The sequence below is a fragment of the Salvelinus fontinalis genome, chromosome 38 (assembly GCF_029448725.1).
Source record: "Salvelinus fontinalis isolate EN_2023a chromosome 38, ASM2944872v1, whole genome shotgun sequence".
Lineage (NCBI taxonomy): Eukaryota > Metazoa > Chordata > Actinopteri > Salmoniformes > Salmonidae > Salvelinus > Salvelinus fontinalis.
This window is the reverse complement of record NC_074702.1, coordinates 14,122,124-14,141,963: the sequence shown is the minus strand read 5'-3', so window position 1 is coordinate 14,141,963 and position 19,840 is coordinate 14,122,124. Positions and strand designations below refer to the sequence as shown.

General features: G+C 42.3%; 1 protein-coding gene across 1 annotated transcript; it reads left to right on the top strand.

The window, feature by feature from the left end:
* The first annotated feature begins 986 nt into the window (after positions 1–986).
* On the top strand, positions 987–18,093 carry LOC129837147 (protein lin-28 homolog A-like). The gene is made up of 4 exons (XM_055903063.1): positions 987–993; positions 6,178–6,362; positions 10,894–11,087; positions 13,311–18,093. The coding sequence occupies exons 1-4, from the start codon at positions 987–989 to the stop codon at positions 13,666–13,668; spliced, it is 744 nt and encodes a 247-aa protein (XP_055759038.1). The 3' UTR covers positions 13,669–18,093.
* The last annotated feature ends 1,747 nt before the right edge of the window (positions 18,094–19,840 follow it).

The following is a 19,840-nucleotide window of genomic DNA, read 5'->3' as shown; positions in this document are numbered from 1 at the left end:
GTGTGTGTGTGTGTGTGTGTGTGCGTGCGTGCAACTATACTAAGTCCCCACAAGAATAGTAAACCAACAAAGATTTGACCAACTGTGTACATTTTGTTGGTGCCCTCAAGGTAAAATGCTATTTCTAGGGGGTTTAGGGTTAAGGTTCGAGTTAGTGTTGCGGTTATAATTAGGGTTAGGAGCTAGGGTTAAGGTTAGCTTTTTGGGTTAGGGATGAGGGTTAAAGTCAGGGTTAGCGTAAGAGTACAGGTTAGGGGAAAGAGAAGATAGGATTTTGAATGGGACTGAATTGTATGTCCCCACAAGGTTAGCTGCGCAAGACTATGTGTGTGTGTGTGTGCGACACATCTCCTTCGTAGAGTTGATCAGGCTGTTGATTGTGGCCTGTGGAATTTATTTATTTATTTATTTTACCGTTATTTTACCAGGTAAGTTGACTGAGAACACGTTCTCATTTGCAGCAACGACCTGGGGAATAGTTACAGGGGAGAGGAGGGGGATGAATGAGCCAATTGTAAACTGGGGATTATTAGGTGACCATGATGGTTTGAGGGCCAGATTGGGAATTTAGCCAGGACACCGGGGTTAACACCCCTACTCTTACGATAAGTGCCATGGGATCTTTAATGACCTCAGAGAGTCAGGACACCCGTTTAACGTCCCATCCGAAAGACGGCACCCTACACAGGGCAGTGTCCCCAATCACTGCCCTGGGGCATTGGGATATTTTAGACCAGAGGAAAGAGTGCCTCCTACTGGCCCTCCAACACCACTTCCAGCAGCATCTGGTCTCCCATCCAGGGACTGACCAGGACTAACCCTGCTTAGCTTCAGAAGCAAGCCAGCAGTGGTATGCAGGGTGGTATGCTGCTGTGTGGTCCCACTCCTCTTCAATGGCTCTGCGAAGTTGCTGGATAGTAGTGGGAACTGGAACACGCTGTCATACATGTCGATTCAGAGCATTCCAAACATGCTCAATGGGTGACATGTCTGGTGAGTATGCAGGCATTGGAAGAAGTGGGAGATTTTCAGCTTCCAGGAATTGTGTACAGATCCTTGCGACGTGGGGCCGTGCATTATCATTCGGAAACATGAGATGATGGCGGTGGATTAATGGCACGACAATGGGCCTCAGGATCTCGTCACGGTATCTCTGTGCATTCAAATTTCCATCGATAAAATGCAATTGTGTTTGTTGTCCACAGCTTATGCCTGCCCATACCATAACCCCATTGCCACCATGGGGAACTCTGTTCACAACGTTGACATCAGCAAACCGCTCGCCCACACAACGCCATACACTGCCATCTGCCCGGTACATTTGAAACCGGGATTCCTCTGTGAAGAACACACTTCTCCAGTGTGCCAGTAACCATCGAAGGTGCGCATTTGCCCACTGACGTTGGTTACGACGCCGAACTGCAGTCAGGTCAAGACCCTGGTGAGGATGACGAGCACTCAGATGAGATCCCTGAGGTTTCTGACAGTTTGTGCAGATATTCTTGGTTGTGCAAACCCACAGTTTCATCAGCTGTCCAAGTGGCTGGTCTCAGACCATCCCACAGGTGAAGAAGCTAGATGTGAAGGTCCTGGGCTGGCGTGGTTATACGTGGTCTGCGTTTGTGAAGCCAGTTGGACGTACTGCCAAATTCTCTAAAACAACATTAATTTCTCTGGAAACAGCTCTGGTGGCATTCCAAATGCACGCTCCCTCAAAACTTGAGATATCAGAGGCATTGTGTTGTGTGACAAAACTTCTCATTTTAGAGTGGCCTTTTATTGGCCTCAGTACAAGGTGCACCTGTGTAATGATCATGCTGTTTAATATGCCACACCTGTCAGGTGGATGAATTATCTTGGCAAAAGAGAAATGCTCACTAACAGGGCTGTAAACAAATTTGTGCCAAGAAATGTAGCTAAGTTTTTTGTTCCTATGGAACATTTCTGGGATCTTTTATTTTAGGTTATGAAACATGGGACCAACACTTCACATGTTGCGTTTATATTTTTGTTCAGTATGTTTGAGACTTAGTTATTCTACCAAATGGTTTAAATATATTCATTGTCCAATATTTAATTTCCCTTTAATGTGTTTCAACATAACGTTTTTAATCTCCATAATCTAATTTATTGGGCACAATTGTGTATTTCAAAATGTGATGGACTAAAGATTTAAAGCCTAAGATATAACCTCGTTGAGCTCAACAGTTTAGCAAAGCGGTAGCCTCAGAGAACGAACAATAGTTTACACATGCACCTAAATAAAAGGTCCACAATCTTAATGTGATTCCAATTGAGCATTTCTTACATTTATTTTAAATCGAATCGTTCGTTCCCCCTTTTCACTATCTCGACCTGCTAAGGCATTGGAAGAGAACAACCCTTTAACGTTTCCCTTGCCTCCCTTCCATCAATGCCCGGGCCCCTCCCAGCCACTCACTTTGCATGGGGGAAAATCCTGATTATCACCATACATCCATCATAAGTACCCCAATATCACTCCGAAAGGATCTCAGATTCTCGGAAAGGGTTACAAGATTAGGCAATACAATCGACATTTGCGCAAAGACTATATGGACGTAGAGCCCATTTTACGCATGGTTTTTCCACAAAGCTGTTCAAAAAAAGAGACATTCGATCTAAATATAATGTGTACAATCTGATTCTGATATATTTACACTTTACATTGTAGTTTAAACAGTTAAATTGTAGTTTTCTACATTTCTTAGAGTTGTTAATAATAGTAGCAGTCTAATGATTTTTTAAAACAATATGAACCTTGCTCGCACTCAAAAGCTAGACTGCAAAAAAGTGTTCAATGGTAGAAAATGGAATAAAACCTAATGAACTCGATAAAATGAGAGAAAGGGAGAGAGAGGGAGGCTCTCTGGTGGACTCGGCATTTCTGGTTGAAAAGAGTTAAGAACTGATAAGTACCAATCACATTACCAATTATGCATGGATACTTTCACCTCATAACTGTGACTATACATGGTCTGATTATGTTTTACCCTCTGTCCTCACCTTTAATATCATACACACAACACATAAGGCTGAGTTTTCTGTTTCCAAATCCTCCTCAATCTTCCCAATAGGCGCCGATTCAGTTTGACGCATTTATCCCCTCATTTATGATACCTGAGAAAATAACTGCTTCGGTAACATCTGATACGGCTGCTGCCTGGTTATTCTGGCCCAATGTTCCACGCTGAGCTCCAATTCCTCTCATATTCTGCATCTTCACAAACAATTTGAAGGCGGATTTAAGTGTGAAGTGAGGTCCATCAGAGGATTCCTGCGGGAGTGTGGGCGTGTTTAGATGGTATTGGGAGTATTTCTCCCCCAATCCCCTTCATAAAGAATTCGCCTAACCTTCGCCCTGGTCAGTCTCTTGTGTTTTGAACCCTCTTTCGTTATTTATGCCATAGTCTAATTAACGGGGAATCGTTTTTATTTCAATAATTGGATGATAATATTTAATAAAAACAGGTGTTAATATACACAAATATCCTTTATGTGGCCTGTTAATGTGTACCTCGCAAGGAACACATACGCCTATCTGTGAGATATTTCTGCTAAATTGATCTGTACATGGGTTTTGCTAAAATGATAACCTATGGTCGAGAACAGCACAGGAATGTCAGGTCGGGCCTGTATGATCTATGCGTTCATGTTTTGTCCTTAGTTTCCTTTTACGCGTTAGATACATATTTTGGCCAATCTTTTGTTGCCTCATACATGTCAACACAGATGAGCTTTTAAGTAATACGGATTTCCATATTTTGTGATAAATAGCCTAAACTCACTTTACCTGGTGAGTTTCAAGTTTCAACGTTTATTCGCCACGCGCACATGTGTAAAACAGTAGAGTGACATTCTTAACATGAGAGCTCTTTCCCAATAACACAGTGATAACAATAATAATAATATAGATAATAATACAAATTAAAAGTTAGTTGAGAGTAATGATGGATTGTCTTTGTGAGACAACTGTGATACCTGTGAAAATAGGTTAATTTCATGCCCCAAGCATTGTGGCTGTGGTGCTCATAAATATATATTTTAGGAGTCTGACAAAGTAGTTAGGCTAATGATTTGTCCATCCCCGGAAAGACTGTACCCACCAATTTGGTTCATGTCATGTCTACTCACATAAACATTTCAAGAAGGATAGGCATATGTGTGATATGTCACAGTTACAAAGACATTCATTTTGAACAGATAATAACGAAGTAGCCTAATTCAGTGCAATAGTTACCTTGGAGTTAAATGTGATCACAGTTTTTATTGATATATACAGTACCAGTTAAACGTTTGGACACACCTACTCATTCAAGGGTTTTTCTTTATTTTTTTTCTTTATTTTTTTCTACATTTTAGAATAATAATGAGGACGTCAAAACTATGAAATAACACATATGGAATCATGTAGTAACCAAAAAGTGTTAAACAAATCAAAATGTATTTTATCTTTGAGATTCTTCAAAGTAGCCACCCTTTGCCTTGATGACAGCTTTGCACACTCTTGGCATTCTCTCAACCAGCTTCACCTGGAATGCTTTTCCAACAGTCTTGAAGGAGTTCCCACATATGCTGAGCACTTGTTGGCTGCTTTTCCTTCACTCTGCGGTCCAACTCATCCCAAACCATCTCAAATGGGTTGAGGTTGGGTGATTGTGGAGGCCAGGTCATCTGATGCATTACTCTCCTTGATGAAATATCAAATATCAAATATATTTTGATTTGTTTAACACTATTTTTGGTTACTACATGATTCCATGTGTGTTATTTCATAGTTTTGATGTCTTCAATGTTATTCTACAATGTAGAAAATAGTACACAAAATTAAGAAAAACCCTTGAATGAGTAGCTGTGTCCAAACTTTTGACTGGTATTGTAAATATCATGGCTTAAGGATGTGCCTATATATTTAACATATTCCATACATAAATTAGGCTACTCATTCAGTTTATTCTTGGCATGAAATGACAGCTAAAGCATTTGCGTGTCAATTACTTATGTTTTGAAAGGTCTAATGAATAAATTAACGTGGCATAGGCCTACACAAATATGTTGATGTTCGGTTTGTGGAACGACGATTGGTTATCTCTGTGCTCTGAACGAACTCTTTTGTCTGGATTCGAGGAGAAAAAAATGGCAGTGCTATCCGGTATCCTTGGGACGTCCATACCCTAAACCCTACCATAATCTTAACCCCTACCTTTACTTTAACCCTAGCCTTAATCATAACCCTTACTAAACCCTATCCTTAACCATTACCTTAACCATTTACATGTCAACTTCAATTGGTTAGGGACGACCTAAGGATCCCGGTTTGCACGGACCAAACAAAATAGTAGCCAGAAAGCATGTAAATTGACAGAGTCACGTGAACAGAGAAAGAGAAATCCATAGAAGAATATGCTGAAAATCTATGGGGGAACGCACGTTGGATTATGCACCCTAAAGTATGGTCGCTCGAATCAGAATATTCGATTGACGCAGAGGAATAAACAATATCAAGACCCGCAGAGTTTATATCAACGAAGTTTGGAGCGGAAACTTGGCAGGGAAACATGGACGAAGGTTATTCTATATTCTATGTAGCTCTGCTTAGATCTCTCTGGCGTCCCTCTTTCCTGGGAAAGGAGAGAGGACTGACTAGCCTCCGAGATGTTGTTGTGTATCTATTTCCAAGATGTTGTGTTATGTAGCCTACCGCCAACGGCGTTTGCGATATACTTCGAGTTTTTTTGTGCGCTTTTTGCAGAGCTTTATGGGTGACAATGGACACCTGTCCTTTGCGTCATATACAAAGTTATTTCACCTTTGTGTTTAGAAAATGAAAAGTGACGCACGTGCAGATGGAAGTTCATAGCTGATATATAAACACTTCAATATCCAAGTTGGAGTAGCCTATGATGGCTATTTATCAGATAGCAATCCAAGCAAAGCAACTGCAAGCAAATTCCATCTGCTGACAAATTATGTAAATAACGTTTTTTAATATATGTTTTTTATGAGTTGGTTAACCGCGAATTAATACTTTGCATTTGAATTGTGTACAGGACAGAATACATTTCAGAAGCTGAATAATTTGCCCAAATAAGTTTTAATGAAACAAATGGGAAGTGATTTTATTGATGTTTTAACATTGTGTTCTCGACTTGCTTTCAGGAGGGGTGGGCAAAGGTGGCGATAGAGGAGAGGAGCCAGGATCCTTGCTGAGTGGGAAGCAACAGTCCATGCACGGCGCAGGCCACTGCAAGTGGTTCAATGTGCGGATGGGCTTCGGGTTTATATCCATGACTAGTCGTGGGGGAACTCCCGTAGATCCTCCTATGGATGTATTTGTTCACCAAGTAAGTTAAGTTGAACCATCTATGAATACAAATAATCCGCTGATAGATAGTCAAGCTGAACACTCATGTCTACACGAGTTGGATGCAAATTGTCCCACATACGAGGTGATCACACAGTGCAGGCTATTGGATAGTTTGTATCTACCACATATCTCTGAGACACATTCACATTGTTGAGGGGCAGTGGCAACATTGTAACACCTAAATTGTAGCATCAGGAGAATCATAGATTCTGAGTCCTCATCAATGAGCAGTTATTTGGGGTGTCTGTAGGACTACAGGAAATAATTCACATTTGGAAAATTATTGTTATAGTAAAATCATTTTGCAATGTAAAAATGGGTGATTGATAGATGTTACTCGTCATGTTTTATAGACCCAGAAGATGGGGGAAGGGCCTCTCTATAAGAGGGGTTTTTCTGAAGCCAAAGAAAAGATAGGTGGTGCATGCATGGTAGTGGTCAGGTTAAACATGTGCTTAGAGGCCAACCTCACAACCAGGTTTAGATTTTGGACATTATTTCACTCCTGTGTGGGCTTTGGGCTGTGTATGTTAAAGCACTGTTTTCCTTCACCATCCCGTGCCATTTTGCAAGATTCCATTGACACTTTACAGCCTAATTAGAGCCAGAATTCCACCAAATTCACCCAAATATTGCCACATTTTAGGTGTGCTTGATTTAGCTTGCCTAGTCCCAAATCTGTGTGGCTCAATTGGTAGAGAATGGCGCTTGCAATGCCAGGGTTGTGGGTTAGATTCCCACAGGGGACCAGTCCGAAAACGTATTGCACTCACTACTACTGTAAGTTGCTCAGGATAAGAGCGTCTGCTAAATGACTCAGATGTAAATGTAGTAGGATTTGCTTGGGCAGCATAGGCTTGGGGAGTGGTGTGGTGGGGGACATAGTGTATGATGCGATGGGAGACTGTCTGGAGTGGATCCTTGGTTATGAAAGCCCATCAGTCCATCTCATCTCACTGTGTATGGCAGGCTCCTCCTTCCAGGGCTAGGCTAATACAAGTCTTTGTTTCTTCCTGGTGTTTTTGTCCCCTCAGAAAGGGGTGAAGGGAAAAAAAGATACCTACTTGTGTTCACGTGACTTCCTCCTTACAGCGAGTCATCTATTGATAGAGGGACTGATTATAGAGAAGACTGATTTCTATGGCCAGCTGATCAAATCAAATTTATTTATATAGCCCTTCTTACATCAGCTGATATCTCAAAGTGCTGTACAGGTACCCAGCCTAAAACCCCAAACAGCAAGCAATGCAGGTGTAGAAGCACGGTGACTAGGAAAACCTCCCTAGAAAGGCCAAAACCTAGGAAGAAACCTAGAGAGGAACCAGGCTATGAGGGGTTGCCAGTCCTCTTCTGGCTGTGCCGGGTGGAGATTTGAACAGAATATGGCCAAGATGTTCAAATGTTCATAAATAACCGGCATGGTCAAATAATAATAATCACAGTAGTTGTCGAGGGTGCAGCAAGTCAGCACCTCAGGAGTAAATGTCAGTTGGCTTTTCATAGCCGATCATTTAGAGTATCTCTACTGCTCCTGCTCTCTAGAGTGTTGAAAACAGCAGGTCTGGGACAGGTAGCACGTCCGGTGAACAGGTCAGGGTTCCATAGCCGCAGGCAGAACAGTTGAAATGGAGCTGCAGCACGGCCAGGTGGACTCGGGACAGCAAGGAGTCATCATGCCAGGTAGTCCTGAGGCATGGTCCTAGGGCTCAGGTCCTCCGAAAAGAGAATTAGAGAGAGCATACTTAAATTCACACAGGACACCGGATAAGACAGGATAAGTACTCCAGATATAACAGACTGACCCTAGCCCCCTTACACATAAACTACTGCAGCATAAATAGTGGAGGCTGAGACAGGAGGGGTCAGGAGACACTGTGGTCCCATCCGATGATACCCCCGGACAGGGCCATACAGGAAGGATATAACCCCACCCACTTTGCCAAAGCACAGCCCCACACCACTAGAGGGATATCTTCAACCACCAACTTACCATGAGACAAGGCCGAGTATAGCCCACAAAGATCTCCGCCACGGCACAACCCAAGGGGGGGGCGACAAACCAGACAGGAAGACCACGTCAGTGACTCAACCCACTCAAGTGACGCACCCCTCCTAGGGACGGCATGAAAGAGCACCAGTAAGCCAGTGACTCAGCCCCTGTAATAGGGTTAGAGGCAGAGAATCCCAGTGGAGAGAGGGGAACCGACCAGGCAGAGACATGAATGAAATGCATATGACGACAGTGCATCTAACTGCTAACCAACACTGTTGGAGAAATGCAGTTGCAGTATGTTATCTGTCTGCGTGCTTTTGACCACTGCTTGTTTGATGTTGAGTCACTGTCTCCACAGGCTTTTGAGACCACTGCAATGAATGATTTACTCACTCTTCAATTACAATTCAGATTCATTTTAACTGGGAAATATTTGGTGCATGAATCTGAGACTGATTTCTGGGAATGTTTCACAAAGTTGCGTGGATTGATATGCTGTAGGTTTCCTTGCATAGCTTGAATGTGACTAACAAATGACTAACAGGATGCTTCTGTAGACAGGACTGTGGAGAGACCGCATATGGCTTTGTAGAATGACCTGAATAACTGCTTCAAGCGGGGGAATTTCTCTCTTTAAACTGGGAATTTGTTGTGATCTGTTGATGATGAAACAGTTGAAGCTCAACAAACTCCTGAGGTATATTCAGGAGTTAAACTTGCTGAAGCCTGACGCAGCCTGAACTCTAGGGTTTTGTCATTTATTCATCATATCTGGCCTCTCCAACCCTCTCATTCATATCACGTTTCTCTCAATCAAGCCGTACAGTAGCAAAAGCTTCCTCCACTATTGGAAGAGCTAGTAAACAGACTATGTGCTGGAAAAATGAAATGAAAGTACTGTATATACCCCGTACCCTTCCTCTTTCTCCTTGCTCTCTTTTTCTCTTTCCCTTCTCTTCTATGCCCTTTTTCATTCCCAAATTCTCCAGGCCAACTTACTCACTCCCCCAACCGAAAACAGGCAAAATGGCTGCGGTGCTGGGTTGGTCTGTGGTAGCCCAGAGTTTAGGTGGCTCCAGCAGGGCTAACAGAGCTGGGCTGAGGGCGGCTGGCTCAGATATGTCAGGAGGAGAACGAGGTGTCTGGAGCAGAGAATCCTGAACCTATGCTTTGACTTCTGTTGAAACGCAAATTGGTGACTACGAGTGACTCGTAGAAATATGGGCTAGATTAGTTGTTGGCCTCTGTAAAGGGTTAAGTTTCGTTGCATGTGGTTTCATTAGGATTCATGAGTTATTCAGTTTTTTTAAATTCGTTGCTAGATTGAGTTATTCATTTTTAGGGGAGGGGGTTTCTCACTGCAGTTGTTCAGACATGCAATAATTTACATTACTGTAAACAACTTTCACAGAAGTCAAATAATTCGTTTTAATCAGTAGTATTCCTTTTGTGTATTAGAAAAAAGTTATTATGTACTGTGAACTGGGGGTAAATTGGCTTAATTAAGGCTGTAGTTGAGGTAACAGTTGCTGTAAATGTATGAATTAATTTTGTAAACATTTACTTTGGACAAGATCCATGAAAATGTAATTAGATGTAAAATAGTAAAAGTTTATAGTAAAACTTGTTTAAGAAAAGGAATAAAGCTCTAATTGAGAGATGATTAGGATATTTTGAATATATTCAAAACCTAAATTATCTGTGTTTAATTTGATAAAACATAAATAGTATTACCATTTATATACTATATATAGCTACTATTTAATGTTTATAATAAAATAATTGTGAAACAGTATTTTCTATTCGGTAATTGTGTATTTCTTTGATGGATGAAATGGTTGTTGTTTTTTTACTCATGAACTTCAATCAAGCAATTAATATTATTTGACACATGAATAGATCATACATACAATTATATTTAACAAATAAGGAAAGGGAACCAACTGTTTTAAAGTTTCACAAACAGTAAGATATGATTTAGGTTGTAATACATATTTTATACCTGTAAAGATTATGTTTTTGTATTTTATAATGGGACAATAGTGATGTTAATAGTAGTAATTATAATATATTTGTTATTACAAGATTATATTCAACATTCATTTTTTACACATCCTGTTTCACTTGCCATTAAATCATTTTAGAAACATTTAGTGATCTATATTAGCAACTGAATGCCTAAGATTCCGATGATTGAGTTCACAGATCATCATGTAAGACTGAAACTTGACTTTTCTTTCTAGCACTGGCTTTGCTGATAGCTGCTTTACTGAGGAAAGTTTTACTCACTATGACTGTGAGATGTGATTGTCTCACCCAGCTACGTTAAGATGAATGCATCAAGAAAGTATAGTGTTCTGCTGTAGTGTGCTAAGGTCCATCTGAATCCTCTGGTATAGGAAGTGAGAGGTGGGTTGATTTAGTTTTACTGTGTGTGACTAGACCATGAGATCCCTGTGTAACCTGTGTCTTCTTCTCCCTATCCTGCCCCTGTCCTATCCTCCTTCTATCCCAGAGCAAACTGCACATGGAGGGCTTTCGCAGCCTGCGGGAGGGAGAGCCACTAGAGTTTACCTTCCAGTGGTCCCCCAGGGGCCTGGAGTCTGTACAAGTCACGGGCCCCGGGAGAGGCCCCTGTTCGGGCAGTGAGAGAAGACAGAAACCCAAACCCCCGGCCCTGCCGCAGAGATGGAAGCCAAAGGGAGACCGGTGAGTGAACCATAGAAATACTAGCACAGACTTTCCTTTCAAGTCAATGTTCAGTTATGGGTGAATTCAGGGAGGGAATTGAGACTGAGACTGGCAACAGAACAGATGATGTTGGAAGGAACACGGTAGTACTGCCTCGATCATTAGTGGTGTGTGTTTGTGTGTGCATACATGCATGTGCGTGTGCCTGTGTATGTGAGCATTGATGTAATATATTTAGCAGTAGCTGCATATTCGTATTTACCTGTGTATGATTCAGAGGTTCTGTGTGGAGTATACCTGCTGCATTAGTCACATTATGTCAAACGTTCACATTTGTAGAGGTTCTGTTTTAACAGCTGTTTCCCATCCAGATGCAATGTTTTAATGTATAGCAAATATCACTTTAGACTGAAGAGGAATTCTCAGAAACAGGCTTTCTATTTTTTACAGGATTGCCCTTTTATTCATCATTAGGTGATGTTGTATTGCATCATGTTGCGTTATGGTGGATACTAATTTTATGACCCGAGTTAGGCCTATGCTACATCAATTATCACATTTATTTAACAATGTATACTTATTTTTTGTGTAGACATTTCATCCTAATTTCCCTCCCCATTGTTATAATGTAAGAGGGATCTTTCTTCAAAGGAAGGAATAGAAATATGTTGAGGTCAGTGTGTTGACCTCTAACCCCTGACCTTTCTGGGTCAGTAACAGAGCTGCTGGTTGGATCCAAATTGGCAGATTAAAAACATTTTATAAACACTACATTCCCTTTAGTACATCCACCAGAATTAATTTTTTTATATTCTTTATATTGGTTTATTGTATTTTTTATTTAATGGATTGATGTATTACAGTGTTACACTGTTAAACTCTTGGCTCCCCGATCTTTATAAACATTGACAATATTTGAACATTTTGGAATTTACAAATAAATTGTGCCAACACCTTTCTCTTCACTTGAGTTATTAGTTGACTTGAAAGTCAAACCTCAGCTGATTTGTTGTTCTGTGCAAGTATTAGAAATTATGCAAACATAAACGTTGTGGGAACTATGTAACCATGTGTCTAAACAGTGCCTGCCTATGTGATTGATATGTTATAAAAACATAGATTCAGCGACACTTGTGAAACCTTTACTAAGAGCTTGTCTTGTGAAAACTGGTTATTCACTCTTACCAGCTAGAATGGGAGTCTATGTGGTGGGGATTGGGAAGTGGAGGAGGGGGTGTTGGTAGGTAACCTCCCAAGCAAGCGAACTAGCCTGGATGAAACCTAAATTCCAATGCCCTTCCCCCTCTCCTCTCCTTCCCTCTCCCCCCTCGCATGTTCTAATTGAAGATGCCACCGAGAGGGACCCCCTGCAAGCCTCCAGCTCAGTCATGCGAAACTCTTTGTTTCCATCTGAAAGAGTTGAAACTGCAATATGTAACTTTTTGGATGACCGACCTGAAATGTAGCCTTATAACATCTGACTGCAAGTTAATAATGTCGTAATGAGCCTATCTGTTTATGACCTGATATCTAATGATCACGTCTATTGCAAATGAATTGGTATGATTTGCTCTTATATTAACCAGTTAATTGAATAGCTTCCTTTTTGATTCAGTAAAACAGACCATGTGACAGCCTGTGGTGACACGCCTTAGTTCCCTGTGTGGAACCCTGCTTTGTTTCGCCTTGTCATCACTGTTTCGCCTTGTCATTGTTTCCGCCTGTGAGCAGCGTCTTGGTTATTTATTGCAGGCCTTAGGCCTGTTGTAGACATACTTAATTTCTATATACATTTGGCAGTAAGCTATACATAGCAGCATGTTGGCAACTGTTATTAAAGCGCATTTTAGCAGGGAAAATAATTATCTATTTATCTATTTATTTTATTTGTCATCTCTTGATGAGACCACATATGAGAAGTATTGTATATGCATTGGTCGCTTTAAATGTTTTCTGTTAGGTTCAGTATTGGTGTATTCTATGGTGTATTCTATGTGAAATGCTGCCATCTAAAGGATACATTTGGACCAACAGATTTTGGGTAAATATAATTAAACCAATCTAGTAAGCATGTTATAATTGTATTTGTACCATATTACATTCTAGAGAAAATGTAATGATATCCCATATAAGAAGTTCTAGGTTTTATTCTTTGAATTCAGAATAAATACGCCCTGAAGTTGAAAGAAATGTATTGTTTGTGAATTGGAATGTGACAAGGATCTCCACTCTCTGTCTCAGATGCTATAACTGTGGAGGACTAGACCACCATGCCAAAGAGTGTGGCCTACCGCCCCAGCCAAAGAAGTGCCACTACTGCCAGAGCTCGACGCACATGGTGGCCCACTGTCCTCACCGCCCCCCCGGCCCCTTGTCTCCTGGCCCTGCCACAGCCACTCAGGGAAGACGCACTACTGTGGACCAGTTCCCCTCTACCTCCTCCACCACCCCCTACAGCCCCAGTCCCAGGCAGGGAAACAGGCACTCCCAGCCCTCTCAGGACAGTTCCTCCCCCCTCAGCAAGTCCTCCAGCTCTCCGGAAGACCCGGCACAGATCCAGAGGAGATCTGGAGGGCACCACAGGTTGAAACAATCCTGATCCCCAACCACCATGGACGGATGCCACCTGTTAGTATTACCTCTGGTCCAATAAAACCCCCTTCCTTCAGTCTGATCAGTCTCCTACTCACACAGACACATCCTGAGCTACCTCTGGGGCAACCTCAAGCAGATCCACATTTCTAACCAAATGGACAGTAAAGTATCTATTTTACTTCCTCAATCCCTCCCAGACTCTCCCTCTACCAAACGCTGTACATCTTAGCTACCTCCTGGGCCAACTCAATCCATCTCCACATAGATAGACCTACACTCTTAGTTACCTCCTGGGCCAACTCAATCCATCTCCACATAGCTAGACCTATAATCTTAGCTACCTCCTGGGCCAACTCAATCCATCTCCACATAGATAGACCTATAATCTTAGTTACCTCCTGGGCCAACTCAATCCATCTCCACATAGATAGACCTATAATCTTAGCTACCTCCTGGGCCAACTCAATCCATCTCCACATAGATAGACCTATAATCTTAGCTACCTCTTGGGACAGATTCAGCCTCATCTACCTCAGATTGGTAGCACAGGAATGGTCAGTCACCCTTGTGTTTCCATTGCTCAGTCAGGTTCATTGACATCCGCTCTACTATCAATTGCAATAAGAAGACAACTGGGAATGGGACTCACACACCAAAGCAATCCTGTTATTTCTTTTTTGATAATTTACCTGATCTGAACCCTATTGTCCCAAAGCTCAGTCTGTTCAAATTCACCTGGATTCACCATTCACCTGGATTCACCATTCACCTGGATTCACCATTCACCTGGATTCACCATTCACCTGGATTCACCATTCACCTGGATTCACCATTCACCTGGATTCACCATTCACCTGGATTCACCATTCACCTGGATTCACCATTCACCTGTTCCAATGGGAAGAATTTCTTAGATTTTCTTTCTCTATTTTGGAGATCTACGGAAGGGCGGTTAGAAGCCTTGGTTTTCTCTGTGCCTTTTTCATCAGACGGTAGTCAAAGACACCCAAACCCAACCATACCTCTTAGGCCCGGTTTGCCGAACAAAGATTAAACCTACTCTTAGACTAAAACACCCTTTCAATGGAGAATCGTGTTCGTCATTGAACTTGCTTTTTAGTCCAGGACTAGACTAGATCTGTCTCTGGGAAACTGTTTCTAACTAAACCAATGCTAATATGATCATTTGTCTGTTAAGGGCAGTGAAGAAGTAGTATACCTGCCTCCATATGGTCTCATTCATCCTCATCAATAAGAATACTCAATGTAAATATTAAGATGAATGTTGAATGCATTTATAAGGAGACATGGTTTATGTTTCTTTTAACTTTACTCACACCATATCATGACCATACAGTACTCTCTCTCCCACAGGGTACGGCTGCACTGACTGACTGTGAAAGGGAATTCTCAGTGTGTCAGCGGAGCAGTCACTTCTTAATGTGTGTTGACAAATCAAACTTAATCTAATCGAATGACCTTAGTAGGAAGTGTAATATGACAAATAATCAATGGGGTGAAATGTTTGCCTTCAATCTTTTGACTGTGTGACTGAAGGGCATGATACTGCATGAAACAAAGCCCAGATATGTTGTATAATGCAGCTATGAATTAACGTCTAGGCTCTACTATGTTTACTGACAGTGAATACATGTTATACTCATAGATCGTATATATAATCAAACATTAGCACAAACCAAACTAGATCCCTGGAGGACTCAAATGTTATATTTTCTCGCAGGAGGAAGAATGTTCAGGGAACTTACCAAAAAGTTTACTTTTCGTTTTGAGGGGAATCATCATCATAGAACTAAATGTGTTTTTGTTTTAAGCAAAACATGTGATATCGATATAGTGTTCAACTCTATAGACTTATGTACTGATATTAGTAACTACCTCTGAGTTCTAGGTATACATACTGTTATTATGTCCATGTTACATTGTAAAAGGACATGTCCACACCTGTCTGAACCTGTGCGTTATTGTAAGTGCATACCACCATCTAGTGGTCAGTTCTGGTAATTTATATTCTGTTTACATTATGGTTTCTGTTTCTCTTAGCATTCCTTGGTCACATCACTAAGACAAAGGACCAAACTGAAATCCTACACACAGGCCTATTTCACTGAGTGTACAAAACATTAAGAACACTCTCCTAATATTGAGTTGCACCCCCCTTCCTCCCTTTTGTCCTCAGAACAGCATCAATTCGTCAGGGCATGGACTCTACAAGGTGTCGAAAGCGTTCCACTGGGATGCTGGCCGATGTTGATGCCGATGTTTCCCACTGTTGTGTCAAGTGGCTAGGTGTCCTTTTGGTGTTGAACCATTCTTGATACACACGGGATTCTGTTGAGCGTGGGAAACCTAGCAGCGTTGCAGTTCTTGACAGAGGTGCACCTGGCACCTACTACCATACCCCATTTCAAAGGCACTTAACTTTGTCTTGCCCATTCACCCTCTGAATGGCACACATACACAATTAAAAATAAAAAAATTATTTTAAATTTAAAAAAAATTGTTTCATCTTTATTTAACCAGGTAGGCTGGTTGAGAACAATTTCTCATTTGCAACTGCGACCTGGCCAAGATAAAGCATAGCAATTCGACACATACAACACAGTTACACATGGAATAAACAAAATATACAGTCAAATAATACAGTAGAAAAATAAGTATATACAATGTGCGCAAATGAGGTGAGATAAGGGATGTAAAGGCAAAAAAGGCCATGGTGGCGAGGTAAATACAATATGGCAAGTAAAACACTGGAATGGTAGATTTGCAGTGGAAGAATGTGCAAAGTAGAAATAATGGGGTGCAAAGGAGCAAAATAAATAAATACAGTAGGGGAAGAGGTAGTTGTTTGGGCTAAATTATAGATGGGCTATGTACAGGTGCAGTAATCTGTGAGCTGCTCTGACAGCTGGTGCTTAAAGCTAGTGAGGGAGATAAGTGTTTCCAGCTTCAGAGATTTTTGCAGTTCGTTCCAGTCATTGGCAGCAGAGAACTGGAAGGAAAGACGACCAAAGGAGGAATTGGCTTTGGGGGTGACCAGTGAGATATGCGTGCTACGAGTGGGTGCTGCTATGGTGACCAGTGAGCTGAGATAAGGCGGGGCTTTACCTAGCAGAGACTTGTAGATAACCTGTAGGCAGTGGGTTTGGCGACGAGTATGAAGCGAGGGCCAACCAAAGAGAGCATACAGGTCGCAATGGTGGGTAGTGTATGGGGCTTTGGTGACAAAACGGATGGCACTATGATAGACTGCATCCAGTTTGTTGAGTAGAGTGTTGGAGGCTATTTTATAGGTGACATCACCGAAGTCGAGGATCGGTAGGATGGTCAGTTTTATGAGGGTATGTTTGGCAGTATGAGTGAAGGATGATTTGTTGCGAAATAGGAAGCCAATTCTAGATGTAATTTTGGATTGGAGATGCTTAATGTGAGTCTGGAAGGAGAGTTTACAGTCTAACCAGACACCTAGGTATTTGTAGTTGTTCACGTATTCTAAGTCAGAGCCGTCCAGAGTAGTGATGCTGGACGGTAGGTGAGCAGGTGCGGGCAGCGATCGGTTGAATAGCATGCATTTAGTTTTACTTGCGTTTAAGAGCAGTTGGAGGCCACGGAAGGAGAGTTGTATGGTATTGAAGCTCGTCTGGAGGTTAGTTAACACAGTGTCCAAAGAGGGGCTAGAAGTATACAGAATAGTGTCGTCGTGTATCAGAAAATCACCAGCAGCAAGAGCAACATCATTGATGTATACAGAGAAGAGAGTCGGCCCGAGGATTGAACCCTGTGGCACCCCCATAGACTGCCAGAGGTCCGGACAACAGGCCCTCCGATTTGACATACTGAACTCTATCAGAGAAGTAGTTGGTAAACCAGGCAAGGCAATAATTTGAGAAACCAAGGCTGTCGAGTCTGCCAATACAAATGTGGTGAATGACAGAGTCAAAATCCTTGGCCAGGTTGATGAATACGGCTGCGCAGTAATGTCTCTTATCGATGGTGGTTATGATGTCGTTTAAGACCTTGAGCCTGGCTGAGGTGCACCCATGACCAGCTCTGAAACCAGATTGCATAGCAGAGAAGGTACGGTGGGATTCAAAATGGTCGATAATCTGTTTGTTAACTTGGCTTTCGAAGACCTTAGAAAGACAGAGTAGGATAGATATAGGTCTGTAGCAGTTTGGGTCTAGAGTGTCCCCCCTTTTGAAGAGGGTGATGACCGCGGCAGCTTTCCAATCTTTGGGAATCTCAGACGATTCGAAAGAGCGGTTGAACAGGCTAGTAATAGGGGTTGCAACAATTTCGGCAGCTAATTTTAGAAAGAGAGGGTCCAGATTGTCTAGCCCGGCTGATTTGTAGGGGTCCAGATTTTGCAGCTCTTTCAGAACATCAGCTATCTTGATTTGGGTGAAGGAGAAATGGGGAGGCTTGGGCAAATTGCTATGGGGGGGTGCAGGGCTGTTGACCGGGGTAGGGGTAGCCAGGTGGAAAGCATGGCCAGCCGTAGAGAAATGCTTATTGAAATTCACAATTATAGTGGATTTATCGGTGGTGACAGTGTTTCCTAGCCTCAGAGCAGTGGGCAGCTGGGAGGAGGAGCTCTTATTCTCCATGGACTTTAGTGTCCCAGAACTTTTTGGAGTTAGTACTACAGGATGCAAATTTCTGTTTGAAAAAGCTAGCCTTCGCTTTCCTAACTGCCTGTGTATATTTGTTCCTAACTTCCCTGAAAAGTTGCATATCACGGGGGCTGTTCGATGCTAATGCAGAACGCCACAGGATGTTTTTGTGCTGGTCAAGGGCAGTCAGGTCTGGAGTGAACCAAGGACTATATCTATTCCTAGTTCTACATTTTTTGAATGGGGCATGCTTATTTAAGATGGTGAGGAAGGCACTTTTAAAGAATAGCCAGGCATCATCTACTGACGGGATGAGGTCAATGTCATTCCAGGATACCCCGGCCAGGTCGATTAGAAAGGCCTGCTCGCAGAAGTGTTTTCGGGAGCGTTTGACAGTGAGGAGGAGTGGTCGTTTGTTTGCAGACCCATTACGGATGCAGGCAATGAGGCAGTGATCGCTGAGATCTTGATTGAAAACAGCAGAGGTGTATTTGGAGGGCGAGTTAGTTAGGATGACATCTATGAGGGTGCCCGTGTTTACGGATTTGGAGTTTGTGTGAGATTGAGGGCGTCACGCTTAGATTGTAGGATGGTCGGGGTGTTAAGCATGTTCCAGTTTAGGTCACCTAGTACCACAAGCTCAGAAGATAGATGGGGGGCAATCAATTCACATATGGTGTCCAGAGCACAGCTGGGGGCTGAGGGGGGTCTATAGCAAGCAGCAACAGTGAGAGACTTGTTTCTGGAAAGGTGAATTTTTAGAAGTAGAAGCTCGAATTGTTTGGGTACAGACTTGAATAGTAATACAGAACTCTGCAGGCTATCTTTGCAGTAGATTGCAACACCGCCCCCTTTAGCAGTTCTATCTTGGCGGGAAATGTTATAGTTGACGATTTCAGGGTTTTTGGTGGTTTTCCTTAGCTAGGATTCAGACACGGCTAAGACATCCGAGTTGGCAGAGTGTGCTAAAGCAGTGAGTAAAATAAACGTAGGGAGTAGGCTTCTAATGTTGACATGCATGAAACCAAGGCTTTTACGGTTACAGAAGTCAACAAATGAGAGCACCTGGGGAGTGGGGCTAAGCACTGCAGGAAATTGATTAACTCCTACATCACCAGAGGAACAGAGGAGAAGTAGGATAAGGGTACGGCTAAATGTTATACGAACTGACCGTCTAGCACGTTCGGAACAGAGAGTAAAAGGAGCAGGTTTCTGGGCTCGATAGCATAGATTCAAGGCATAGTGTACAGACAAAGGTAAGGTAGGATGTGGGTACATTGGAGGTAAACCTAGGCATTGAGTAATGATGAGAGATAGTCTCTAGAGACGTTTAAACCAGGTGATGTCGTCGCATATGTAGGAGGTGGAACATGGTTGGTTAAGGCATATTGAGCAGGGCTAGAGGCTACAGTGAAATAAGACAGTAATCACTAACCAGGACAGTAATGGGCGAGGCATATTGATATTAGAGAGAGGCATGCGTAGCCAAGTGAACATATGGGTCCAGTGAGTGGTTGGGCTGACTGGGGACACGGCGATTCAGAC

Excerpts from the sequence above, each read along its gene's own strand:
- LOC129837147 (XM_055903063.1), top strand. Across the intron at positions 6,363-10,893 it reads TGGATGTATTTGTTCACCAA|AGCAAACTGCACATGGAGGG; the intron begins GTAAGTTAAGTT and ends CTTCTATCCCAG. Across the intron at positions 11,088-13,310 it reads TGGAAGCCAAAGGGAGACCG|ATGCTATAACTGTGGAGGAC; the intron begins GTGAGTGAACCA and ends TCTCTGTCTCAG.